This window comes from Papilio machaon, chromosome 7 (assembly GCF_912999745.1).
Source record: "Papilio machaon chromosome 7, ilPapMach1.1, whole genome shotgun sequence".
NCBI lineage: Eukaryota > Metazoa > Arthropoda > Insecta > Lepidoptera > Papilionidae > Papilio > Papilio machaon.
The window spans coordinates 3926404-3949126 of NC_059992.1; the positions used below are offsets into that span (position 1 = coordinate 3926404).

The 22723-nt window shown below is 32.7% G+C and overlaps 4 protein-coding genes across 4 annotated transcripts; 2 read left to right on the forward strand and 2 right to left on the reverse strand.

The window, feature by feature from the left end:
- The first annotated feature begins 382 nt into the window (after positions 1-382).
- On the forward strand, positions 383-2680 carry LOC106709473 (mitochondrial import receptor subunit TOM70). The gene is made up of 2 exons (XM_014501285.2): positions 383-2025; positions 2462-2680. The coding sequence occupies exons 1-2, from the start codon at positions 533-535 to the stop codon at positions 2613-2615; spliced, it is 1647 nt and encodes a 548-aa protein (XP_014356771.1). The 5' UTR covers positions 383-532; the 3' UTR covers positions 2616-2680.
- Positions 2681-8025: 5345 nt separating this feature from the next.
- LOC106709447 lies at positions 8026-17418 on the forward strand. The gene is made up of 3 exons (XM_014501255.2): positions 8026-8219; positions 15004-15097; positions 15187-17418. Exons 1-3 carry the CDS (start codon positions 8211-8213, stop codon positions 17136-17138), a joined length of 2055 nt encoding a protein of 684 aa, XP_014356741.2. The 5' UTR covers positions 8026-8210; the 3' UTR covers positions 17139-17418.
- A 779-nt stretch (positions 17419-18197) lies between these two features.
- Positions 18198-20555, reverse strand: LOC106709481. The gene is made up of 3 exons (XM_014501298.2): positions 20346-20555; positions 18914-19058; positions 18198-18594 (listed from the first exon to the last, which is right to left on the reverse strand). The coding sequence occupies exons 1-3, from the start codon at positions 20548-20550 to the stop codon at positions 18462-18464; spliced, it is 483 nt and encodes a 160-aa protein (XP_014356784.2). The 5' UTR covers positions 20551-20555; the 3' UTR covers positions 18198-18461.
- A 680-nt stretch (positions 20556-21235) lies between these two features.
- LOC106709429 (coiled-coil domain-containing protein 97) lies at positions 21236-22389 on the reverse strand. Its single transcript, XM_014501234.2, has one exon. The coding sequence runs from the start codon at positions 22280-22282 to the stop codon at positions 21251-21253; it is 1032 nt and encodes a 343-aa protein (XP_014356720.2). The 5' UTR covers positions 22283-22389; the 3' UTR covers positions 21236-21250.
- Positions 22390-22723: the final 334 nt, after the last annotated feature.

Here is a 22723-nt window from a genome sequence, read left to right on the forward strand (position 1 = left end):
AAAAACTCAAAATGTCTCAATGACATTTTGCAATGTTGCTATTTGTAAACTAATAGTAACAGGAGGAAAGGAGCTACCTATTGTTTTGGTGAAATTTACCATTATTTAGCAACATCTATCAAATAGTGCTAATAATTATAACATAGAAAAAGTTTCGGAATGAAGAAAAGTTATGCAGCTTTTAATAAAGAGAAATTGATATTAATGTTTCAGCCACAGCAGATGTGAAGAGATTTTCTTTTATAAAGTTGATATGCAAACAATAAAATATCACATATGCAAAACTTAGAGAATGGCGTAGTTCTTGCCATCTTTATTTTGAATTATTTCAAGTCGGTCAAATATTACAAAAATTCTTAAGTTTTTAAATGGCAACATTCATTCCCTTATTGTCAGATGATGGATAGTGGATAGTGTAATAGGTATTTTAATGCCTTTGTAAAAGCACTGTATTTTAGGTTTTACATCTATTTTATTCTGCATTGTCAAAATAAATGGTGAATTATTAATCGTTCCAATTTCTTCTGAGGATATGGCGTCAACCGGCAGTACCCCTTTTCCTAAATGGCAGTTGGCTATTCTTCTTGGTGCGCCTTTGGCTATCGGCCTAGGTTACTTATATCTAAGAAACAGATTAGAAGATCCCGAGAAGAAAAAAGTAGCAGACTTAAAGGCGAAAACTACAATATCTTTGGACAATGAAGAAAATAATGCGAAAGCCGCAGAAAGTGCTATCGACCGTGCAATGAAATTAAAGGGTGCCGGGAACCGGGCTTTCCACGCAGGAGAATTCGATAAAGCTATTGCCCTTTACAACGAAGCAATAGAGGCTTGTCCCCCGGACCATACTGTTGACTTGGCAACATTCTACCAAAATCGTTCTGCATGCTATGAGAAGCGTGAAATGTGGGAACAAGTGAAGGAAGATTGTACTTTTGCCTTAAAACTGAATGAAAAGTACGTTAAAGCATTTTTACGTCGTTCCCGTGCAGCCGAGAAAAGCGGAGATTTAGTTCTTGCACTTGAAGATGTGACATCAGCCTGTATCCTAGAAAAATTTCAAGTACAAAGTTCGCTGGTCAATGCAGATCGTATTCTAAAAGCATTAGGAAGACAACATGCTAGGGAGGCACTTGCTAAGCGACAGCCTGTGATGCCATCAAAGCATTTTATAAAGACATATTTCTCTGCTTTCTCTGAGGAACCTATTACAAAACTTCAATTAGAAGATAATGCGACTGGTGGTTTTGCAAAAGCTAAAAAGGCTCTAGAAGCTCAAGATTATGAATCAGTTGTTGATGCTTGCACTGAAGAATTGGAAGCTGATGGAAAGTACAAATATGAGGCCTTGTTGTTGCGTGCAACATTTTATCTGCTTCTTGGTAGACATGATGAAGCACAGGCTGATCTTGCTAAAGTCATTGACAGTAATGCATCTCCGAAGGTTAAAGTTAATGCTTTAATTAAACGTGCATCCCTCTTTACTCAGTTAGAAAACACTGAGCATTGCTTGGAGGACTTTGCACATGCCGCCAAACTGGACCCGAGCAACTCTGATATATACCATCACCGTGGCCAAGTATACTTGCTCTTAGAACGAATGGATGAAGCTACAGCTGAATTTGCTAAGGCAGTTGAACTTAACCCTAACTTTTCTATAGCATATATTCAGAAATGTTATGCGGATTATAGACTTGCTCAATTACATAAAAATGTTGGTGCTCTTAATCAAGTACGTTCAGAATTTGAGAGGGCTTTAGAAAAGTTCCCGAGATGTGCAGAAGCTTATATTCTTTATGCCCAAGTATTGTCCGACCAGCAAGAATGGGGCCGTGCTGAGTCATTATTTGACTCTGCTTTGTCTGTGGATCCAGATAATGCTGCATTGTATGTTCACAAGGGACTGGTCCAGTTGCAAAAGAATACAGATTTTGATAAAGCTGTCAAGTTAATTAACAAAGCTATCGAAATGGATGAGAAATGTGACTTTGCATATGAAACTCTAGGAACAATAGAAGTGCAACGGTAAGAAATTATTCTATTTATGTAACTACTTAAATAACAAAAATTTGGGTTACATTTAAACAGTTAACATTTTTGAATGACCTAATTCTTGCATATTTTTGTCAAAACAAATATTTTGTCTAAATGGAATATAATATATAAAGTTGTCTTCCTTCATAGAAGAGAAGAAGAAGAAGTATTTTACCTCATATGGATATAGGATAGATTATGGATAAAAATTTTAAAAGTTATGTAATATGGTCTCTAAAATTTAATTTCATACATATCCCTAATTCCAAATTCTTTGAATTGCTCTGAAATTTGAGTGAGACTATTGCCTAGATAACAGTTATCTACACTCAACAGTGTTATCTTTCAAATGTTATCTAAGTTGAGTGGTGTTATTGTGAATCGTTGAAATTTTAAATGTTGCCAAGTAAAAAATTATATTTTTCAGAGGAAACCTGAGGAGATCTTTGGAACTGTTTGAGAAAGCGATCGCTCTGGCCAAGACGGAACTGGAAATGACACATTTATTCTCCCTAAAGGATGCTGCAGCTGCACAACTTAAAGTGTCCGAACGTTGGGGTCTCGATTGGACTGTGAGCTAGACCTATCATACATACAAACAAAATGTAACGAGAATAACATTACTTAATTTAAAAATTTTGACCATTTAAAAAAGATAAATTTTAAATTCCTGTTGTCGTTTATTATGTAAAATTTTACATTGTTAAAAAATACTATTATATTTCCAGCGTAAATTTCAAATTAGTGCATAGACAATTATTGGATTAAAAACATTTAATTCAATTGTGGTACAAATTGTAGCTAAGATAATGCATTTTCAAAAATGTTTTTATGTCTGGAAAAATGTGTTAAATATCCGTATTGACTCAAGGACTAGTTGTCCTTGTTTGGTAGCAACTTTTCAACAAGTTTATAAAGACCTAAATCTAATTTAAAACTTCATATCAAGCTTCTTAGCATGTCAAAGTATAGATGTAACTTGTATGTAGTAAAAAAAATCATGAAATTAATAAAAGTATTTTTTTTTTGGAATTCATTATTCAGATTTCATTAATTCAATAGCCTTCTAAGACTTGTGCCGTATGAGTACAATTTGTTAAAATGTCATTGTTAATGTCTTGTCCATTCAATTTCATTGCAACGGAATAAATTTCTTTGAAAGATAATGCTATTCTCTTGACATGTTGTTTAAGCCGCCGCAAACTCGCCGTCTTTGCAATTTATTTGTGTCATAAATATGTGATTGTTGTGTATGACGATTCAACTATTAGAATTGTACCTGTTTTTTTCCTTAGGATGTATACACATAGAAGCACAATATGCAAACACCTGAACAAATTATCTTACATAATTGACTTATTGGTACATTATACGATTCCGACGTGTTTTTTTAATAACATATTTTGTTTATCAAGTGCCTAAATATTAATCTTAGTACTTGAATTTGTTTTAAAAATAGCAAATAACTAAAAACAGTTCTTTTAACTTCAATTTCTATGACATATGGTACATAATAATTTTATTATTGATAAAAAAATATTCCTAAGCAGTTAGGGCTGCAGTTTAATTTGTTATTTGTTTTTTTTTTAGTAAAAAAGTAAACGAAGTTCTGTGAAGTGAATAAAAAGTACTTTTATGTAAATTTGATAATTGAACATAACATTCTATGTGAAGTATTTACTTATTGGTTGATTGTTTTAATTTGTGTGAGTAGAAAAAATCTGGTGATAAAATAAAGATTTACATGTTAGTACTGATGCACTTTATTTCTTTTTTACAACTATGGTAATTTCAATATAAGCCAGAAAGAATAGCTTTGATTTTGCCAGAAATGCCACGTAATATTTAATACTAAAATGTCAACGAATTAATAATATAACCAAAATTTTACGGAATTTTAAGTTAATTTTATGGTAAAAAAAGGTTTTTTTCTAATTTAATAAAATGTGTTCATTTGTGGTTTTTATGCCATGAAGCACAGACGTCCATAACGAATTATTTAAGGTGCATCGAAAGTATGTTTTGTTTTTAATACACGTTCCAGCTCAAATGTTTCTTTTATTATATCAAGCTGCCGCTCACAATATTTTAAAGTATTTATGTTACTATTATTCGTAAGGTTGACGGATATTTATTCCGTGATTTGGCACATTTGCATTTAAAAAATAATTTTATTGCATTGGATGTAAGCGTTTGTTTTAAATCGAGATATTTGTTTTTCTGTAGTTAGTGTATGTATTTCTGAACGAATTGTCTTGTAGGTTGAAAATTGTACATTGTGCAAGGTATATAAATATATTTATGTAGATAATAATTTATGTATATATTATATATTCCCAATATTAAAGTTAAAAATGGATCATCGTACACTGTTTTGGTTGTTTAGCTTAAAGTAGTATGTTGTAATAGTGGTAGCAGTAATTCGTGGTACGGTAGAAGACTTGTGAATAAACAATACCGGTTACACAGAAATGTATATATGTATTATTTTTATATGTTCACCCTTTATAATTACAGGAAAGCAAACCAGCTACAATAATTGGATAAAAATATGATACAAATAAAAGCATAAGTAAACAATCTAATATTATAAATGACAAAGTTTAGATAGACGGATGTTTGTAAGAAGGTATCTTCGGGTTGGCCCAACAGATCCTGATGACATGTGGCAGAGATGTAGAACATAGTCTGGAAGAACACAATTTTATTTTTTAATTCTGCGCGGAGTCATGGGGGACAGCTAGTGAAGGTATAAGATATTTGTGACCCTCTACATCTATTTATTGAGTATGCAATCAGCAAGTAAACAAAACGTCTTAGTGTTGATACCAGGATAAGCACAACAACTTGTAAAATCCGTGACTGATATCCCAATGATTCGATTTCAATCTATTAATGAAAACATATCTTTTATATAAACACATACATTTCAGATGATTGATTCATATTATTTAGATAATATTCAAACTTATTTTTATTTCCATTTCACGGTTGTAAATGTAATTTTAATCTTATAAGAATTATTTTTATATCAATATTGCGTACAATTAAAAAAAAGTTGTATAGCTCTATCTTAGAACAGTTGAACAGTCATAGCATGGCTAATTGGATATATACTGTACTAAAACGAGATATGAACATTAGTAGAATGTCCAATAGCGCCTCATATTTCTACATACGAGATATATACTGTAAAACGAGATATGAACATTAGTCCAATAGCGCCTCATATTTCTAAGTTCCTCTGCATAACGTGTTGCTCTCAAGTGCAATTGCTATTTGCTAACCTTTCGTAAGTCAGCAATGAAACTGAGTCAAAAATGTCTGTTAATTAATAAAATTGCATGTAAGTCTTGTGCGTGTCAAGCGAAGCATAATCCAAATGTAAAAGAACCTAAATTATGACTAAGTTGCTTGATCAACCCTAGTGTACTATTACCATATCATAGGATTGGTCTCATGGAAGCTGGTGCAGTGGAGAGCGACATTTTCATAGGATCACTACACTTTAACGTGCAATAAACAGAAGACTAGAGGAAATACTTCCAGGGAATTGATTAGAAATAAGATTTATTATGATACTTATATTAAAGAAGGCAGAGTTTGTAATATCACTTTTCTTAAGAACTTTAACTTTCTTTATGCCGCCAGCTCATTGGACTTTTTTTTTAATTTTTGTCATTTCTTGCTAACCTCGTTATGTGGTAGGCGACATGAAATCTTATTGCAAAAAAGCGCAATGCGATCTAAGCCTTACGAGTACGAGAACGATCGGATATGTGTCATTGTGTCGGAGAAATTGTCCGGAAGTTGCGTCACTAGGGATTTTCCCTAATGAGAATCCATTTGGTGCGTGATTAAAATGTTGCTAATTCGTTTAATATTTTCTGACACTATAATGAAAATTTATTAATAGGTATATGTTGCCCGCGACTCCGTCCGCGTGGAAGAAAAAAATCTTTAATACTAATTTACCCAATGACAATCTTTTGTAAACATTTTATAATGATTTGCAATAACATGGTTCTGGTAAAAGAAGCAATTGCAAAGATTATAATTATCATAAACTAACATAGGTACAGGTTTTAACTTTTAAAGTGATAGTATATTATATAAATATTTACGATTATAAAAATCTCTTTGTAAACCTTACTTTTTATTGCAATATGAGTTGCGAAATTAATATATAATACAAAATGTGTAATGAAATAATAAAATTTCTTTTATGATTATATTTTGATTAGTTTAAATAGTGCCGGATGTTATTTCTGATGTAATGTGTACGTACTTATGCGTTACATAACGAATACAAACATAATACATTTAAAACTAATAAGGTATTGTTACTTAATTAATATCAATCCTTAAGTAGTAGTCAATAGGGCAATTAAACGCACGTATCACGGTCTCCGATTCATTTTTAAAAAGGATTACATTCCAAATATGTAATATTTGGTGTAAATTAGTATTACACATGCAGAGTAAAAAGTCCTGAAGTTGATAACATCGATGCGGCCTGTTTGTACAGATTGCAAAAAAGTTAATATCGTGAAATAATTTTACTGGACTGGTAAATTGATCAATAAACGGCGCTTACGGCTATGATGATGTGAGTAGGCTGCGTCATATTACACACGCGTCTAATGTTACTGTGCTCGCATAGTACCTACTTTTGTTTAATGCTTCTAGTATGAAAGAGATCACCCACTGCTATATGTTTTTGTCATATTAAACAATAAAACGTTTCATTTGTTTCTACAAATCGTGTTATCAATTCGGTCAGGTTACACAAAGATTTGAATCAACATTTAAAATAATAGGTATGTATAAAAGTGAGAAGAGTATTTGTAGCATTTTTATTAATAAGTCGATTCTGCTGATGTATCATAAAAATCGGACGCCTAGTATAAATATAAATAAACCTTTTATTTCCTTGTGTGAACGTAATAAGCTTTCAGTAATGTTGAATGTAGCCATACTCTGATTTTTAACAAGAAATTTAAGAAAAAAACCCATGTTTAATAAATATAATCTATATGAACATGTGGAAATTGTGACAAATTGTAGTTACATGTAACTTCGACTCGTATTTACATACAATACCGAGTAATGTAGCGGTGGAGTTATAAAGAAACATTATATATTTAAAGAAAAGAAATTCGGAAAGTTGACCTCTATCTTACATGTAAATTTAATTAACAATGGTAAGTCATTGTGATATCTTTAGCTATTTCCTGTCAAACGAAACAAATTAATCTTATAGCATTAGTGTCAAATCTAATATATAAAATTCTCGTGTCACAGTTTTCGTCACCGTACTCCTCCGAAACGGCTTGACCGATTCTCATGAAATTTTGTGAGCATATTCAGTAGGTCTGAGAATCGGCCAACATCTATTTTTCATTTTTTTTTTATCTGCGCGCGTACGGAGTCGCGGGCGACAGCTAGTATTTTATAAAGTCAAAAACCGCAATATTGATAGTATAAGCTCCAACAACACTTACTGGAATTACTTAAAATTCATGTTTATAATTGTTCATGAGCAAAATCAACAAATACAGTTTCTTATTGCAGAAAAAAACCTTTTTTTTATTATCATATTCATTCGTAAATTTCGTTTGCATTTGAATGGTTTATCTACAACTCCGCATTTCAAAATTAAGAACAGAATTTAAATATGTGTTTATGAATGATATGGATTCAATTTTTTTTATACATACTTAACAGTGAAACTCCTTTGCCGTGACTCTTGTACTGGACTCGCACATATTTTTGTCTTTGTATTTACAAAGAGAGTGAGAGGGATAACAATATTGTATTAATACTAGTGTCACGCCAGTCAAAACCCACTGTAACAGTTCTACATAGAGATATCTTTTCGATCGTCCCGACATCAACGATTTCTGTAACGTAACACTTTTGTGACGTGAATTTGAATCGAATACGTTTTAGTTAAAACCGGCAGTCGGGCCACTTGACGTTCGGCGGCGCATGCGCATGGCGATAAACAAGTTGAGTGGCTGGTCCGTGCTTTATGGGAGTCAGCCAGTCAGCTTGTTACTATAGTGATGTTAGACGTGCAGTAGACGTCGTGCCGTCAACGCGATAACTCCGCATATACTCCGCGTTCTTTCAATGCGCGTATGGACGTTTACGAATTAAACAATTGAATTAAAATGTTTTGGGTAAGTTTTTTTCGAATTTTTACACAACGTGATAATTAATCTGTAGTTTTATTGCAAAGATATTATTATCGAGGAAAAAATATTTAAAACGTAGTAACATATTTAGTTGTTGAATCCATTGTTAGATGTGCAAATAGTGTTGTGGTAATTACTTGAAACAGTAAATACCTAAAAACCTAGCGAAAACATGAATTATTTAAGAAATAATATATTTCAGGATTATGTTGAAAATGTATGTGGAAAAGACATCAACGCGTTGCCATACATTTTGTATAATTCAAAAGGAAATACTGAAAACTTTTAAATGATTTTAAGCGCTGTTTGTTGCGAAATTTATACCATTATAAATAGTTACTGATAACACAATTTAAGATATAATTCGAATAAATCCTTGTGTCGTGATATTTCTACTCTATAGGGAGTCTTTTTCTATTATTGTTTACAGTTTGTCAAATGACGTGATCAATAACTGTTTATTATCATAGCCTCACAATAGGGGAGACCAATCAATGGATATGACGACACGGCACGGCGAATTTTTACATGCGGCATATTGCGTGCGCTATTTTAAATTTAAAGTTAATATCCTATTTTGGCTTCAGGACGAAATAATATCGAACGATGAATTAATGACGTTTTTGTAGACAATAACATAAAAATATTAACAAATAATAAACTGCAATCGTAGCAATTACGATTGCAGTTTATTATTTGTTACTGTTAGAATCAATTCATGCGGTATTTTGTATTAAAAGTTATTTTTTCGTTAACACATTCGTGAAATAACACCTCCGAAACATGTCTACAAAAATAATATGTTTTTGTGCAGAGATAATATATTTGTTCAGATAATTTGTACGGATGAAATATGATCGTTATGTTTTTAAAAGAAGAATGAGATATGTATAGAAGTTTCCTTGCGATATTATTCCTCACAATAGAAAACGCACTAAATTTAAGAATTTTGTCAAAGAGATAGGCTCCTTAACAAATGCTCTGTTTATGTATAACACATAAATATTAATGTAGTACTAAAATTACTACTTTATATAAATATAGTTTTCCATTTTCATCTGGTTTTCATTGATCACGCGAAAATTTACAGGAGATATGGCATGTGGATATTTAAAAACCTTACTTTATTATTAATAAAATCATATGTGATCTAGTTATTTATAACCTTAACGCGTTTATGAAAACAATTAAAAACTTAATTATACTTTTTTTGTGTATGGTTGCATCGAAATCTTGTCCATGTATAAGTTTTAACAATGTACCGCCCTAGTATTATGTCATAAACTTAAGTGGCGTCTCTGGGATGTACAATTCTTTAACAGATTTATCTGAAACCAAAAACCCCGTTTAAAACATATTGTTATCTCTGTTTTGCCAAAGATAGTGAGAGAAATGACGATATGTTTTGATAAGGTTGTTTGTTGATGAGATTTAATGAACGGTTCTAAGTGCAGTCTGTAAATAATGTAATTTGCGTGTGCGTTTGTATTAAAAAGTTTTTTATTAATTTTCAAGAAATACTGTTATTAAAAACATTTCTCTATACAAACTCTCATCCTCTTTATGACTTTAAGGGATGACTTAAAAAAAGTATTTTTTTAGTGCTCGGTTTATAATAATAAAAATCTCAGTGCAAAATTTCAAGTCTAGTAGACTTTAGGCTGTGCGCTGTGATATATCAATATCAGTCAGTTAGTCAGTTTCAAGTCAGTCAGTCAGTCAGTTCAGTCTTGATGTATATTGAGAGATGTAACGAAACTGAACCACATCTAGAATATTCATATCGCTGAGTTTTAACTCGCATGACTTTTCATTCCGGAAATCCGTAATTGATTAGTCTTGGTTAGCAATCTTTAAACCAGTGAAATTTTGATATATTTATATTAATGTACGTAAAGCGTGTAATTGATTATAATAAAGGCGCAAATAATTTTCTATTTGTTAATTTTACCAGTATTAAATAAAAAAATAGTACAGTTCGTAGCTGTAACAACTTTGGTCTAAAAATGTTTCGACTAAGAAATAACGACCTAGTAATTTTTAGCTAAGAAAATAAGTTATAGTTTATATAACTATACATTCATAAACTAATTATTTGGATATAGTTAATACATATTCAAAGTTTATGGCGACAATCTTACCGTTGGTTTCTGAGACAAAAATTTCTGTATAAAACATATCGTCATTCCTGTCATCATCTTTGACAAAATAAAGATAACAGTATGTTTTAAACAGATATTTTGGTCTCAGAAACCCACAGTTAATCGGATAATCAAACAAGCTGTATTTAATCATGCGTACTGAAAATTAAATATTTGATTCTTAAACCTTCTTTGCATCGAGTAATAAACTGTATTTTTTTAACACTGAATTGGAAAATGTATTATAATGGTTCATGTCTAGCGGAACAAAACATAGTAGAAATAAATCAGATATTTTACGTGGGTGTGTATCATTGTCTCCACGGTTTACCAAAGGACTACCTTTGGTAACACGTTGAGATAATGAAATTTATTTCCCCAAATACGATGACTATATTGAACATGTTACAATACTTACAAAGATAGATTATATTGCAAAGTTAGCGGATGTAGACATTAATTTGTCTCGAAAACCTATGGAAATCATTGTAACAAATTGTGGCGATTCCGAGGCAGTTTGCGTGGGCTCGTCTTTACCGTGATGCCGATTGCCGACTGGTCATCGACACATAAAACATGTGAAAGTGTTAATATTTCTTTCCTTGCTCACCCACACGGCTATTCTATTGGAAGTGTCTAATTTTTTAACCAGACAACATATCAGACATAATATATCCGGACTTTATAATTCGGATTAACCGATTGTATTTGATTTGTACTCAATGAATACATAATACAATAACCTATTGTTATTATTAGACTATTATTATACTAATCTTGATTGAAGTAATATGTTTATATTTAATGATGCCTCATGTTTACATTGTAGTTTATAACATTATATAATGTTTAAACGATAATAATATTTATCGCAGAATAATTAATATTTTATTCATAACAAACTTGTTCACGGTGCATTTCCATTTTTACAAATATTATGTATATCTAAAATATTAACATCCCTGTCTATTATTGAGGATTATTATTTATTCCGTCTACATTTTAACTGTTCAGTTAAAACTGAAGTTGTCCAGCGGGCTTTACATTAAAAATCAACATTGTAGAATAGATTAACGGCATTCGGGAAATAATATTCAGCATTATGAATTCTATTGATGTCATTAATAGTGACTGAAAACATTATTTTAAAGGCCCTACGTACACAAGGCTACGTAAGTCGCGAGTAGCGCGCGGTTCGTACACACATAAAATCGTCGACGAGAGTCGTCTACTCGGTCAGTACAGGCATAATGACTACACGGCTAACACGAATTTAAAAATGTTAACTGTATAGATTTGCTCCGCCATCTTGAAAATCGCGGCAACTTCTTTAACGATGATCTTGAAAAACAGGTAGTGAGCAACTGCCTTTAGCGACTGAGCGACTTATTTGCATAGTCTTGTGTACGAAGAACCAAATTGCACAACGTGTGCGGATCTGGGACTTTATCTGGTTCGATGGTACTAATCAGATGTACGGATCTAAATGACCTAATAAGTAAATCTTTCAAGATCAATCACTTCATGTCTATTTTAACTTATGAGATACGAATGAATATATAATATTAAATCAACTCATTAGAAATTTATTTCCTTTCGGCAAGCTTTTGATCATAATAAGAAATGAAAGTTTCTGATAAGGTACGGCGCGGCGTTGCATATTTTAAATATAAAATCCAGCATAAGTCTTATGCGAAATGAAACAGTATTGATATTTTTCCGCCGCTGAGATGTTCGTGGGCGTTAAATAGCCTGTGGCGCCAATCAGTCTGGGCGCGACTGGTGTTCCGATGCAAAACGTAACTTCGTGTAAAACCATAGAGTAACAATATCTTTTTGCTTTTATTCTTTAATTCGGTTCCCACGCGCCATAGCCTGTTCAGATTATTAATTTGATCATTCATAAATAAACGCTGTAGAAACTTTCACTTCGATAAGGCAGTTGTCTAAAAGTTTTTATTTTCTGGAAATTACGTTAATAATTATTATTTATAGCTCTGATTTATTATTTTTCTATTTAGACAAATATACAGGTTTTGCTAACATAATTTCGACACAGTAGTATAAATCAATAAACTACCTTTAAATATAATTAGCGACATATCTATTAATAAAACCTAGAACAGGAATGGTTAATACAAGTTAAAGTAAAAATTGATTTTATTTTTTTCGTAACAATTTTCTTTATATTAAATCATTGCCTCAATTTGTCAGGCTGTATACTGACTTTAATAAGTGTAAAAGCTTGCATTGTTACGTCTAATAATTATGATCTTGACATAAATATGTATAAAAAATTACGATATTAGTGAGGTAGCTAACATTTAGTAACGGTTAGTATGCTAGCATATTTTATTGATATTTATTAAAGAGAAACACTATTGAAGCGAACTGAACAATGGTACATAACTTTGTTTTAAATAGTAACTATTGTTTCTTCGAGTAGTAGTTTGGTAAGAATACTAAGTATCCACCTACTGACCACCGTAACCCACAGCACCGTCTGGCATCAAAACAGAACGCTGCATTCTTGAGTTATTTTCCCTGACCTGCGCACACATCTCATGGGCAGTGTATTTTCAATAAGCAAGTAAAACTAGAGGATCGGGTTAACCACAATAGTTTATAAACATAGAAAAGGAAAGTCGTTGTGGCTGCGTAAAAATGTTTGCCCAACGAGAAATTGAAGATCGTAGTCGTCAAGGTCGCATGCTTTTTATATTGAAGTATTAAAATCTATAAATAGAAATAGCCGTTTAAATAAAACATAAAGTCCTCTTTCACACTTGTTATATCCATCGAAGTTGATAAAAGTTAATCCTTTTTTTAAATGTGACATTTATGGTATAAAAAAATCATCCCACAGTACTTCGAATAAACTCATCGTGACAATAACTCTGAATAACACTCCACATATGTAAAAATTAAAACAAATATATAAGAGTAAAACATAGAATAAATTTTCGTAGTTGCACTTCAACTTTTCTTGACTTTACTCTAAGTATGGAAAAACAAACTAATTTATTTACCTTTTTCTTCGTTAATTCGCTGTTGCCACCTCGATTTCGTCTTTTCAGTTTACAGTCCATTTCGTGGAACAGCTATTTCGGGGTTCTTTAATCGAAAAAAAGGGTTTAACAAATTAAATCTATTATTCAATCTTTTCTAGGTTATGTGTTGCATTCTGGTACAATTTATTTTGGATATTTAGCTTGCATATAAAGAAGTTCTAAAAATGTATGGTTTACTTTTTAAAAGTTCATGTAACGTGGATGATATAAGAGTGAAAGGACGACACCAAGAGGGCAAATTAGATGCAAAACGCAATTGATTCATTCGTATCAGGTAGCGCCTGAGTTTCAATTCGTAGCACGCACACGCACCGCTTTCACTGCGCCGTATCCTGATGCTCTAACCTAGGCTCTACCAACATTCACACGAACAATATAGACATTTCTGCCTAGAAAAACCAAAACATGATTACGGTATTCAGAAAACTTCGAAATACCCATAGTAAATTTTACACCACCACGAAACATAATGGTGAAAGTAATGCATTTTTGTAAAAAAAAAACAAGTAACCGTTAATTACAAAGAGATTATTAAAATTACTTTCAAGATAAATTGTAAGAAACAAAGAATCGAATTAAGTTTCGTGGAAAGTCCTTCGCTCGTTAACACAGATTTTCAACCATTAAAATCTACACCTTGCCATAATGAGCAAAAAGGGTCATTGTATTTCGTATACGTAAATAAGGAGGATGGTTATAATATCAAATGAGCTCGTCTTTCATCCCGACAACGCCGCCAGGCCGCGTGGTATTTTAACGAGCGCCTTACTTGCCGAAAAAAATTGTGACATCTTACCACAATCGCCGCCCCGGCCCCGGACCGCACTAATTACACACAATCCACCGTTGCACCCAAAACTTAACCACAGACTTGATGATTTATTATTAATGAGTTATAAGGAAATTAAATTTAGTATGGTTAATTATTTAAATAGCAATTCTTTAAACTGCCAATATTACAAACAAATACACATTATTTTATTCATAACTAGCGACCCGCCCCGGCTTCGCACGGGTGCAATGCAAAATATACCTACTACAGAATAAATGCACAATTTATTTAAGGTACTTAAATGGATAAGGATTAATGCTGTATTGTTTAAAATCACTTCGTAAAAGAATAAAAATGGTTATGCTGGGTTATCCCTAAGAGATAGACATATACCATCGCGGACTTTTTTGTTGAACTTTTTAAGGTGAACAATACTGTAGTACATTATTTTGGTCTATCTCGTAGGGTTCAGCCAGCGTTTGCAATATAAGCGCAAAAAAACGTGCTTATTTACGACATCACATTAGAAAACTTTAAATTTATCAGTGTTTCTCTACTATATTATGCATTTATTATACATACAAACCTTCCTTAAGAATCACTCTATCTATTAAAAAAAACCGCGTCAAAATCCGTTGCGTAGTTTTAAAGATCTAAGCATACATACGGACATACAGCGAAAGCGACTTTGTTTTATACTATGTATTGATGAAGGAAATTATTTTTATTTGTATTGTTGACTGTTTCGTTGCGCAGGGTATTAACTGATTGAAATTTGTTCACAGATACGCATCGGATTGTTTTTCGTAGCGTCACTATATCCAGCGAAGTCAGACCCTGGTCCCGCAGCTGGCTTGCAGCATGTTGCCAATCTATCGCGTATGTAATTTGTGTACTTTTCTATAGAAAAGGTCCTTGAAAAAAACATACGTATATCTTACAATACTTTTGTGCGTTTATTTTTTCAGATTTAATAGGTAGTTCCAATCCTAGTGGGTTTGGTACAAATTTTTCGCCCCGAATGGACTTTGCTCAATGGAAACCTCTAACTGGACGCGGCGATCCACTTCGAAATGATCCCACATACGACTACGAACCTCCTGTTCTAGAGCGAGTTCATTACTGGGCAGATGAGCCTCGCGTGGAACGCGAACGAATTCCTGAAAGGAAATCTGAAGTTTTGGTGCTGGGTGTCTCTTCACGTAAGCCGAGTGTAGCCTCCCACCAACCTCCCCCGCCGCTGAAGAGGACACATCGACCTCCTCCACCTCCTGCTCCCCCCAAATTCGAAGACTACACGTACAAGTACAGTGAATATTATCCTATGACAATACTTGTGCCTCCACCACCACCTCCACCGAGGCATCAGCCTTCAATCTACGTAATTCCCGAGGAAAATTTGTCAGGTCTTGTTTCGTCGCCTAAGCAACCCGATAGACCAATGATAATTAAAAGACCCTCCACGGTAACGCCAGAGCATTTGTCATCTTTTGCCGTGCAAGAAGCTAATTTAATATACCAATCTTCAACTACGAGTCAGAATTGGTTTGTGGATTTAAATCAAACTAAAGCTCTGCCGAACACTCCTGTTACTAGCGACTACGCTGGATGGGGTCCGACCACACCATTCGACGATAACGATATTATTAACGACACACATAATTTTATTTCAAATGATCATAGCATAGAGGTATCGAAACCATATTTGTTTTACAAACCATCATTATCTGTGCCACAAAAACCTCAATCGGTACCTATTCAAAATCTTATAACAACATTTGTACCTACCGCTCTACCGCCCATAGAATCCACACCTAGTAGTACACAAGAGGCATGGCCGTCCACGGATACCACATTTGAAGTTAATACAGAAAGCCAAAATGTATATGAAGGAGCTGCTACGGTATACAAAACCACAAACGAATTACCCACTACAGTAACTACACCGCCAAAACCGCATCCAACACTTTTTGACATGCTATCCCCAATGATGTCAATGCCACTTGCCACAGATCCAGATAGACCAGAAGACAATTTATATGCTCATGCTTCAGAAAATATACATGTTTTTAAAGAACATACAACAGAAGATAGCGCTAAATTACATTTGATGCAGAGTATGCAGCCGCCTGCACCTGTTAAACATTCAGACAGTTCTTCAGTATCAGAAAAGCATCCTTATCATGTTAATCCTAACGTCCTGAACAATTTGCTACATGCAAAACCGTCCCATGCACAAAATATCCACACGCATGATCCCTATTTACATATGCGTTTCACTAAACCCATGACTACATCTACAACACAAGCGACCGTCTCGCAAGAATCTAACTATTCTACGGAAGTCCCAACAGTACCTATGTATTTAATTATACAAGGACATTCGAAAGTTAAAACATACAGTTCCAAGGCAAAGAATAACTTGCAAGAAACGTTACAAAACGACATTACTAAGCACAGAGAAACAAATGAAGTTAAACACTTACATCCGATAAAAGAAAAACATTCTAAAAAATTAGAAAAAAATAGCGTGACCCGTAACGGTAAAGCTCAGGATTTAAAATCTTTAATTGATAACGGTTTGGGATCTATAGAAATCCAAGAGACCGATGTAGGTATAAAATATGATGTAAGTGATGGAAGCAAAGTACCCGTTGAATTATATAAAAAAGGAATCGTAGACAGCGATGAAAATGACTATAGCTCCAACAATAAAACTAAGAGAGTGAAGCGTCAAATTCAATTTCAAGATGTATTAAATTTTCCCAACGATTCCATCGAGGAGTACTTTGAAGAGTTTTTAAATAAACAAAAGAATGAGAATTTAAGTGCCCAAGTTGCAAATGAAGAAGCCGCGGGTTATAATGATGTAGAAGAAGATGACGAGGATTCAGACGAAGAAGACGGCGAAGACAGGTGAATGAAGGAAGACATTGAAGAAATGGTAAACTAATCATAGCACAAAACCAAAAGACCGATCTTTACAAAAAATTTAGTTACCCCGTTTGCATATCTTTTACATAACTCCATCATGGAGTTGACTATATGTCTTTTCAAATGAAAAATACCATTAACAGGCGATAAATATTCAGGTTAATGTTGTGTTGAAAATGATGTTGTCGAAATTTACACTTATTACAGTACAAATACAATTCGATAACATAAGTAATTAAAAAGGCTTTAATAAATGAAAAATTCTAATGAAGGACTTACAAATTAACAAGAGCCTTCTCTACAATGATGATTCTATGAGATTAAATGTTGTAATTCGTATTTAAGATTAAACATTTTGTAAAAAATATGAATAACTTAATATTTATTACTTTTATTTCTATTAGCAATATGTCAGTTTACTTTTCATAGCTTTTATTTTTGTTATAACTGCTAACTGGTTAATTTAGTGGATTTTTAAAAGACTGATAAATTGATTACGGTGTGTGTACAAAATCATAGGCGATTTTACAAGCAGTGTTAAAATATTTATTTTCTATCGACATTTAAAAAGTACTATCTAATATATAACATGACAAAACATTAGCGTATTGGATAATAACTAATGTCAAATTCTGAAAATGCATGAGTATTTTTTGTAATTTTTTTTACTCATTGTCTACTAAAAACGTGTACAAAATATTTCGCGTGTACAAAAAATTTATTATATGTAAATTAGTTCATTTTAACTTGGAATTTTAAATACCGACAGTTAATATTATTTGTTATATAAAAAATTAAATAAATCAAGTGACTTAGAAACACCATTTGTAGTCGTTATTAAAATATAGTATAGTAACCGAAAAGTGAACGTTTTTTAAATTTTGTATGTAATGTTTGTAGTTAATCAAATATTTTTAAACATATTTTATCAAATTGTTTTGTATAAATATAATGTAATGTTATAATAAAATAATTTATATACAATTCATATTTTTTGACATTTTTATTTGCGTATTTTACCAATGTAATTGAATTGTAAGAAAAGAAAATTGAGTATTTTTCTAATTATGTAGGTTTAGTTACATTGATGCGTGTCTACAAAAAGTATGTGTGCGAGTCAACGGACGCGCCCCACTAACACACACTTTTCTTACCGTCCTTTTCGAAGAAATAGACAGGCAGCTCGGATAAAGTGAAAGCTGCTTATAAGCCGATAAAGTCAATGTTTATTGCTAAACACAGCGTCCAAACGAGTCGAACAATTGACGCGACAAGAACAAATACAACCATTGCCCATTTTAATTACAGTTTACACATCAAAGTTTAAAAATAAATAAAGCATTAACACCACAAAAAGCTGTACGCCTTCATAACGAAGTCTATAACTACGATTACATTGATCTCCTTGGCAGAAACATAATTTGTACTCCGCGTCAGGAAGTCTGAAATTAAAAATATATATGACAACTGTTTAAGTATTTTTTCTTTTCAACTGATTTCAGGAATATAAAGGAAACGAAACATCTTATTAATATTATAAATGCGAATGTTCAGATGGATGGATGGATAGAGTTTGTTTAAAGGTATTTCCGGAAAGGCTGAACGGATCTTGATGAAATTTGGCATATGTGTAGAACAGACCAGACTGGAATGACACATAGGCTACTAATTAAGTTTTTTCTTAATTCCGCGCGGACGGAGTCGCAGGCGACAGCTAGTAGTAATATAAATTAAGTTTTTAATCACCCGAAAACCATTTACCTTTGTCGTTTGCACGACATCGTTCTTGCTGCAGATAGACTTACGGGCGGAGTATCTTGTGTAGTAAGCTCGTAGCAGCCTCTTTGCACGATCCATGCATGTTTTGCTCGTGCTCTCCACGAACGAATGAAACACAATGCATTCTCTGAAACATTAGCACTGTTTAAAGTTTTTGACTTGAATTCTAAACTCAAGATATTTTGTTACATAAATCGATATATTTTATGCTAATAGCTATTCGTATCGTGCAAGAAAATACTAGTAAACCTTCAGTACAATTCACTACATCTTTATAAATCGTCTTAGTAGAGTCGAAGGCGTTGTCTAATGTGACCCCGCAGCGATTCCAACAGCGGTGGGTAGACGAACAATTTAAGCACATCACACCATTAACAATGGTCACGTTAACATTAATCAATAAGCAAATTAATATAAATTTGTCAATGGATATAAACATTTATAAATACACATTCACTTTAAAAATATACGCGGTGACATAACATAATTGTCAATTGTACAATTTACTCTGTGATTATGTTTAATTTCATTTATTACATCTCATAGAGTTATACATAGTTTATATGTCTTTCCGATCCGTTGTGAACTCCTGATAGAGATAGGGTAATCTAGACATATTTGGTCAAGTTATTTGGTAAATTTAGGTCAAAATTTACATCTTTCTAATAGTCACAAAATTACATATGTATTAAGGGTTCATCATCATAAGCCTGAGTCTATCCTACTGGACTTCCGCAATGCCTTATTATAAAAAGTATGCGATCCAGCGTCTTTCTACCTTCCTTCACAACTTCATATCGATCATATCCTTTTCTACCTTCCAAATTCACTTCGTACATAATATAATGAGCCTAATTTAACTGTGAACATATTTTAGCAAGCTTGCAGTACGAGATTTTTAACTTGTTAGCGAAATATGGGATAAAAATCAGATGAATCTACTTTTTTTATATTACAAGGTGGCAAAGGAGCGAGCGACCATACGAATATGCCTAAATAGAGATGCAACCGTTGCCCATAGACATCCGCAATTGCAGATGCACAGAGGAAGCACAAAAAGAGGACATATCCCCTTTCGACGCATCCCCTCGATCGTGAAAGCCACTTCCCCCCCCCCTTAAGAAAAGGATGAGAAGAGAAAGAGGACTAAAATTAGGCCGCCGACACCACACTCATCAGACGAAACGCGGAAATACTTCCACTTCACGCCTGTCTTCTGTGGGTATTTTACCAGGCAAGCCGGCCAATTCGTGCAACCGAAGTTGTCGTTTCTGGCATCTACCACTCTTGAATCTACATATCTACCGGCAGCAAAGGCACTTAGGTACTACATTTGTGTTCGCTATGATAATGTTTTTTGTAAAATAATTCTCTTTATCACCAAAAGATATACTAAGTTTAGTTAAATATTTACCTGGACATCGGACGGTCAAAGCGCAGCGAATTCTTGCTTCAAATTTCCGATCTCCTATAAATTTTTTACGCGATAAAGGGTCTTCACCAAATTGTTTGTTAGACAAGGTTCCATTGTAACATAACAAACCGAATGATAAAGAAAATGATTCATAAAATATGATCAAGAAAATTACATTAATAAAATTTATATTTCTGACGGCCATAACCCTCCCGATTCTGTTCAGTAATAAGTTAACTTACTTTTAGAAGAAGGAGATAAAAATAATTTGCCTTTGATTAGATGTACGAAGACGCCCCAATCGCCTATTGATACGATTGATAAGTCGTGGGATCGAACCCACCATTTGACTATCATAGTAAGCTTTCATCATTAAGCTTAAAGTCTTAATAGAAAGGTTCTTTGGTACGATGATATTTTTTAGTGTGAATGTAAAAAAACAAAGAAATTTGATTTTGTTATTTTCAAGTAATTACAGTTATGTTTTCCTTTTTCTTTAAGTACACAGCAAACCAATGTTAAAATTGTATTGTACAGTTTTATAGGATACGTATTATTGTTATGCAAGTATATTACTATGAAACTTAAGGCTACGTGCTAAGACATGTATGTATAGGTACGTCGCATCGCCATAAAATTACGCAATATTTTAATGTTAGAAGGCGACAATCGAGCATGCGGATTACCTAATGTCGTGCGACAATAATTATTTAAAAATATCTGTTGAATCATCAGAAATTGTATGTTATAAATTTGAATATTTTTTTTCACCTATTCTTTAATTAATAATCCAAGAGCTGTCACTAATATTTGTCATTCTACTTATAATCAACTGCAAGCTAAATTAAAGATAACAAGTAAATTAAAGATATAGGAGCATGGTTTAAAAATGTAAAAGATTCAAACTACAGTTTAATTTTATTTTCAATATGTTTCATAAATACATCTAACGGATCATTTGAATGGTCCAGTGACATTTTTCTACCATACTCTTCAACAAGTTTCATATGTTCCTCCAGATTATTTACATCATTTTGTTCTGAATCAAAATATTGATCTTCGGCATCCTGAGAAATTTGTTCCAAATCATCATACTGTTCATTGTTATCTATTGAATTGTAATCAATATCTTCATCTCTCCCTTCAAGAAAACTGCTGTACATTTCTTGATAAAATTCTTCTTTCAGCAATGCTCTCTCATTGCTAGTTATTGGGGCATCTGCTCTTGGAACTTTGAATTTAGGAGTTGGTTGAGTATCAGGTTCATCAAAATCGCCCCACATCTTCTTTTTAGGTTTCTCATATTTTTTAACTGTTTCTTTCTCCTCCAAAGATTCCTGGTCTTCTTCCAACATTTGCTGATGTTTTGTCTCATTCATTTCATTCATTTCTACAGTACGTAGGATTATATTCAAAAATGTCAAATCCTTATTGTCTCCAGAATCCCGTTGTACAACTTCCTCATCATCTAAATACTGACCAACAAGTTGTTCATATAAAAGAGGATTACGAAACATCATTTGTTTTTCACTAAAATAATCAGTTTCCTCTTGCATTTTTTGTAAGGCTCGGAATCGACGGTTCTTTATTCTTTTATGTGTACTTCTCTCAGAATGGTATATACGTAAATGTTTAATGCAATTATCAAAAGCTGTATTGTTAAAACTTTTTTCATTAAGCATGTTCTCAAAATATGGTAAATGGTTTGGAGATAAATATTTGCCAAATTGAGTCAAGAATTCTGTGGGAGATTCAATGAATATATTGTAGGCAGTTTTGATCTTTTCAGATGTCTTGATCTCGGTTTCATCTACATGTGAATTTTTAAATGAAATATTTGCGCACCTGACCAAGTAATCAATGATATCATGAATTGGATCGATCGGATCTTCATCCTCCTCAACCAAAGAATTTGTGTTTTGAATATCTTCGTCCATTATCTTTTTATTGGCACTATATGCTTGTGTTTCAATAAAATAAGGTCAATAGGGTTTTACTTTTTTAGTAGAAACAAATAATAATAATTGTCATTCCTAAGTATAGAATTGATACCAAGTTATTTATAAATGTATTAAAAGTAATTAAATCGCAATTTGTGACTTCTTATTTTTAGTAAATAAAAACTTACTTGAGCTTGTTGATAAATGATCATCAGTTTGACTTTGACATTGACATTTATCATTTTAGTTTTTGAACTTACACCTAGATGTCTCTGATTAGAAAAATATCAGGGAAGGGATTTAGGAATTTTTAGTTTTTAATATTATTATCATAACAGTTGACTTAATATTTTTTTCGAATTTTAAACTAAAAATAGCAACGATTTTACCCGTGAAAGACATTTTTGTTTTTTTCTTAAGTTCTTAAAGAGTTTTTTT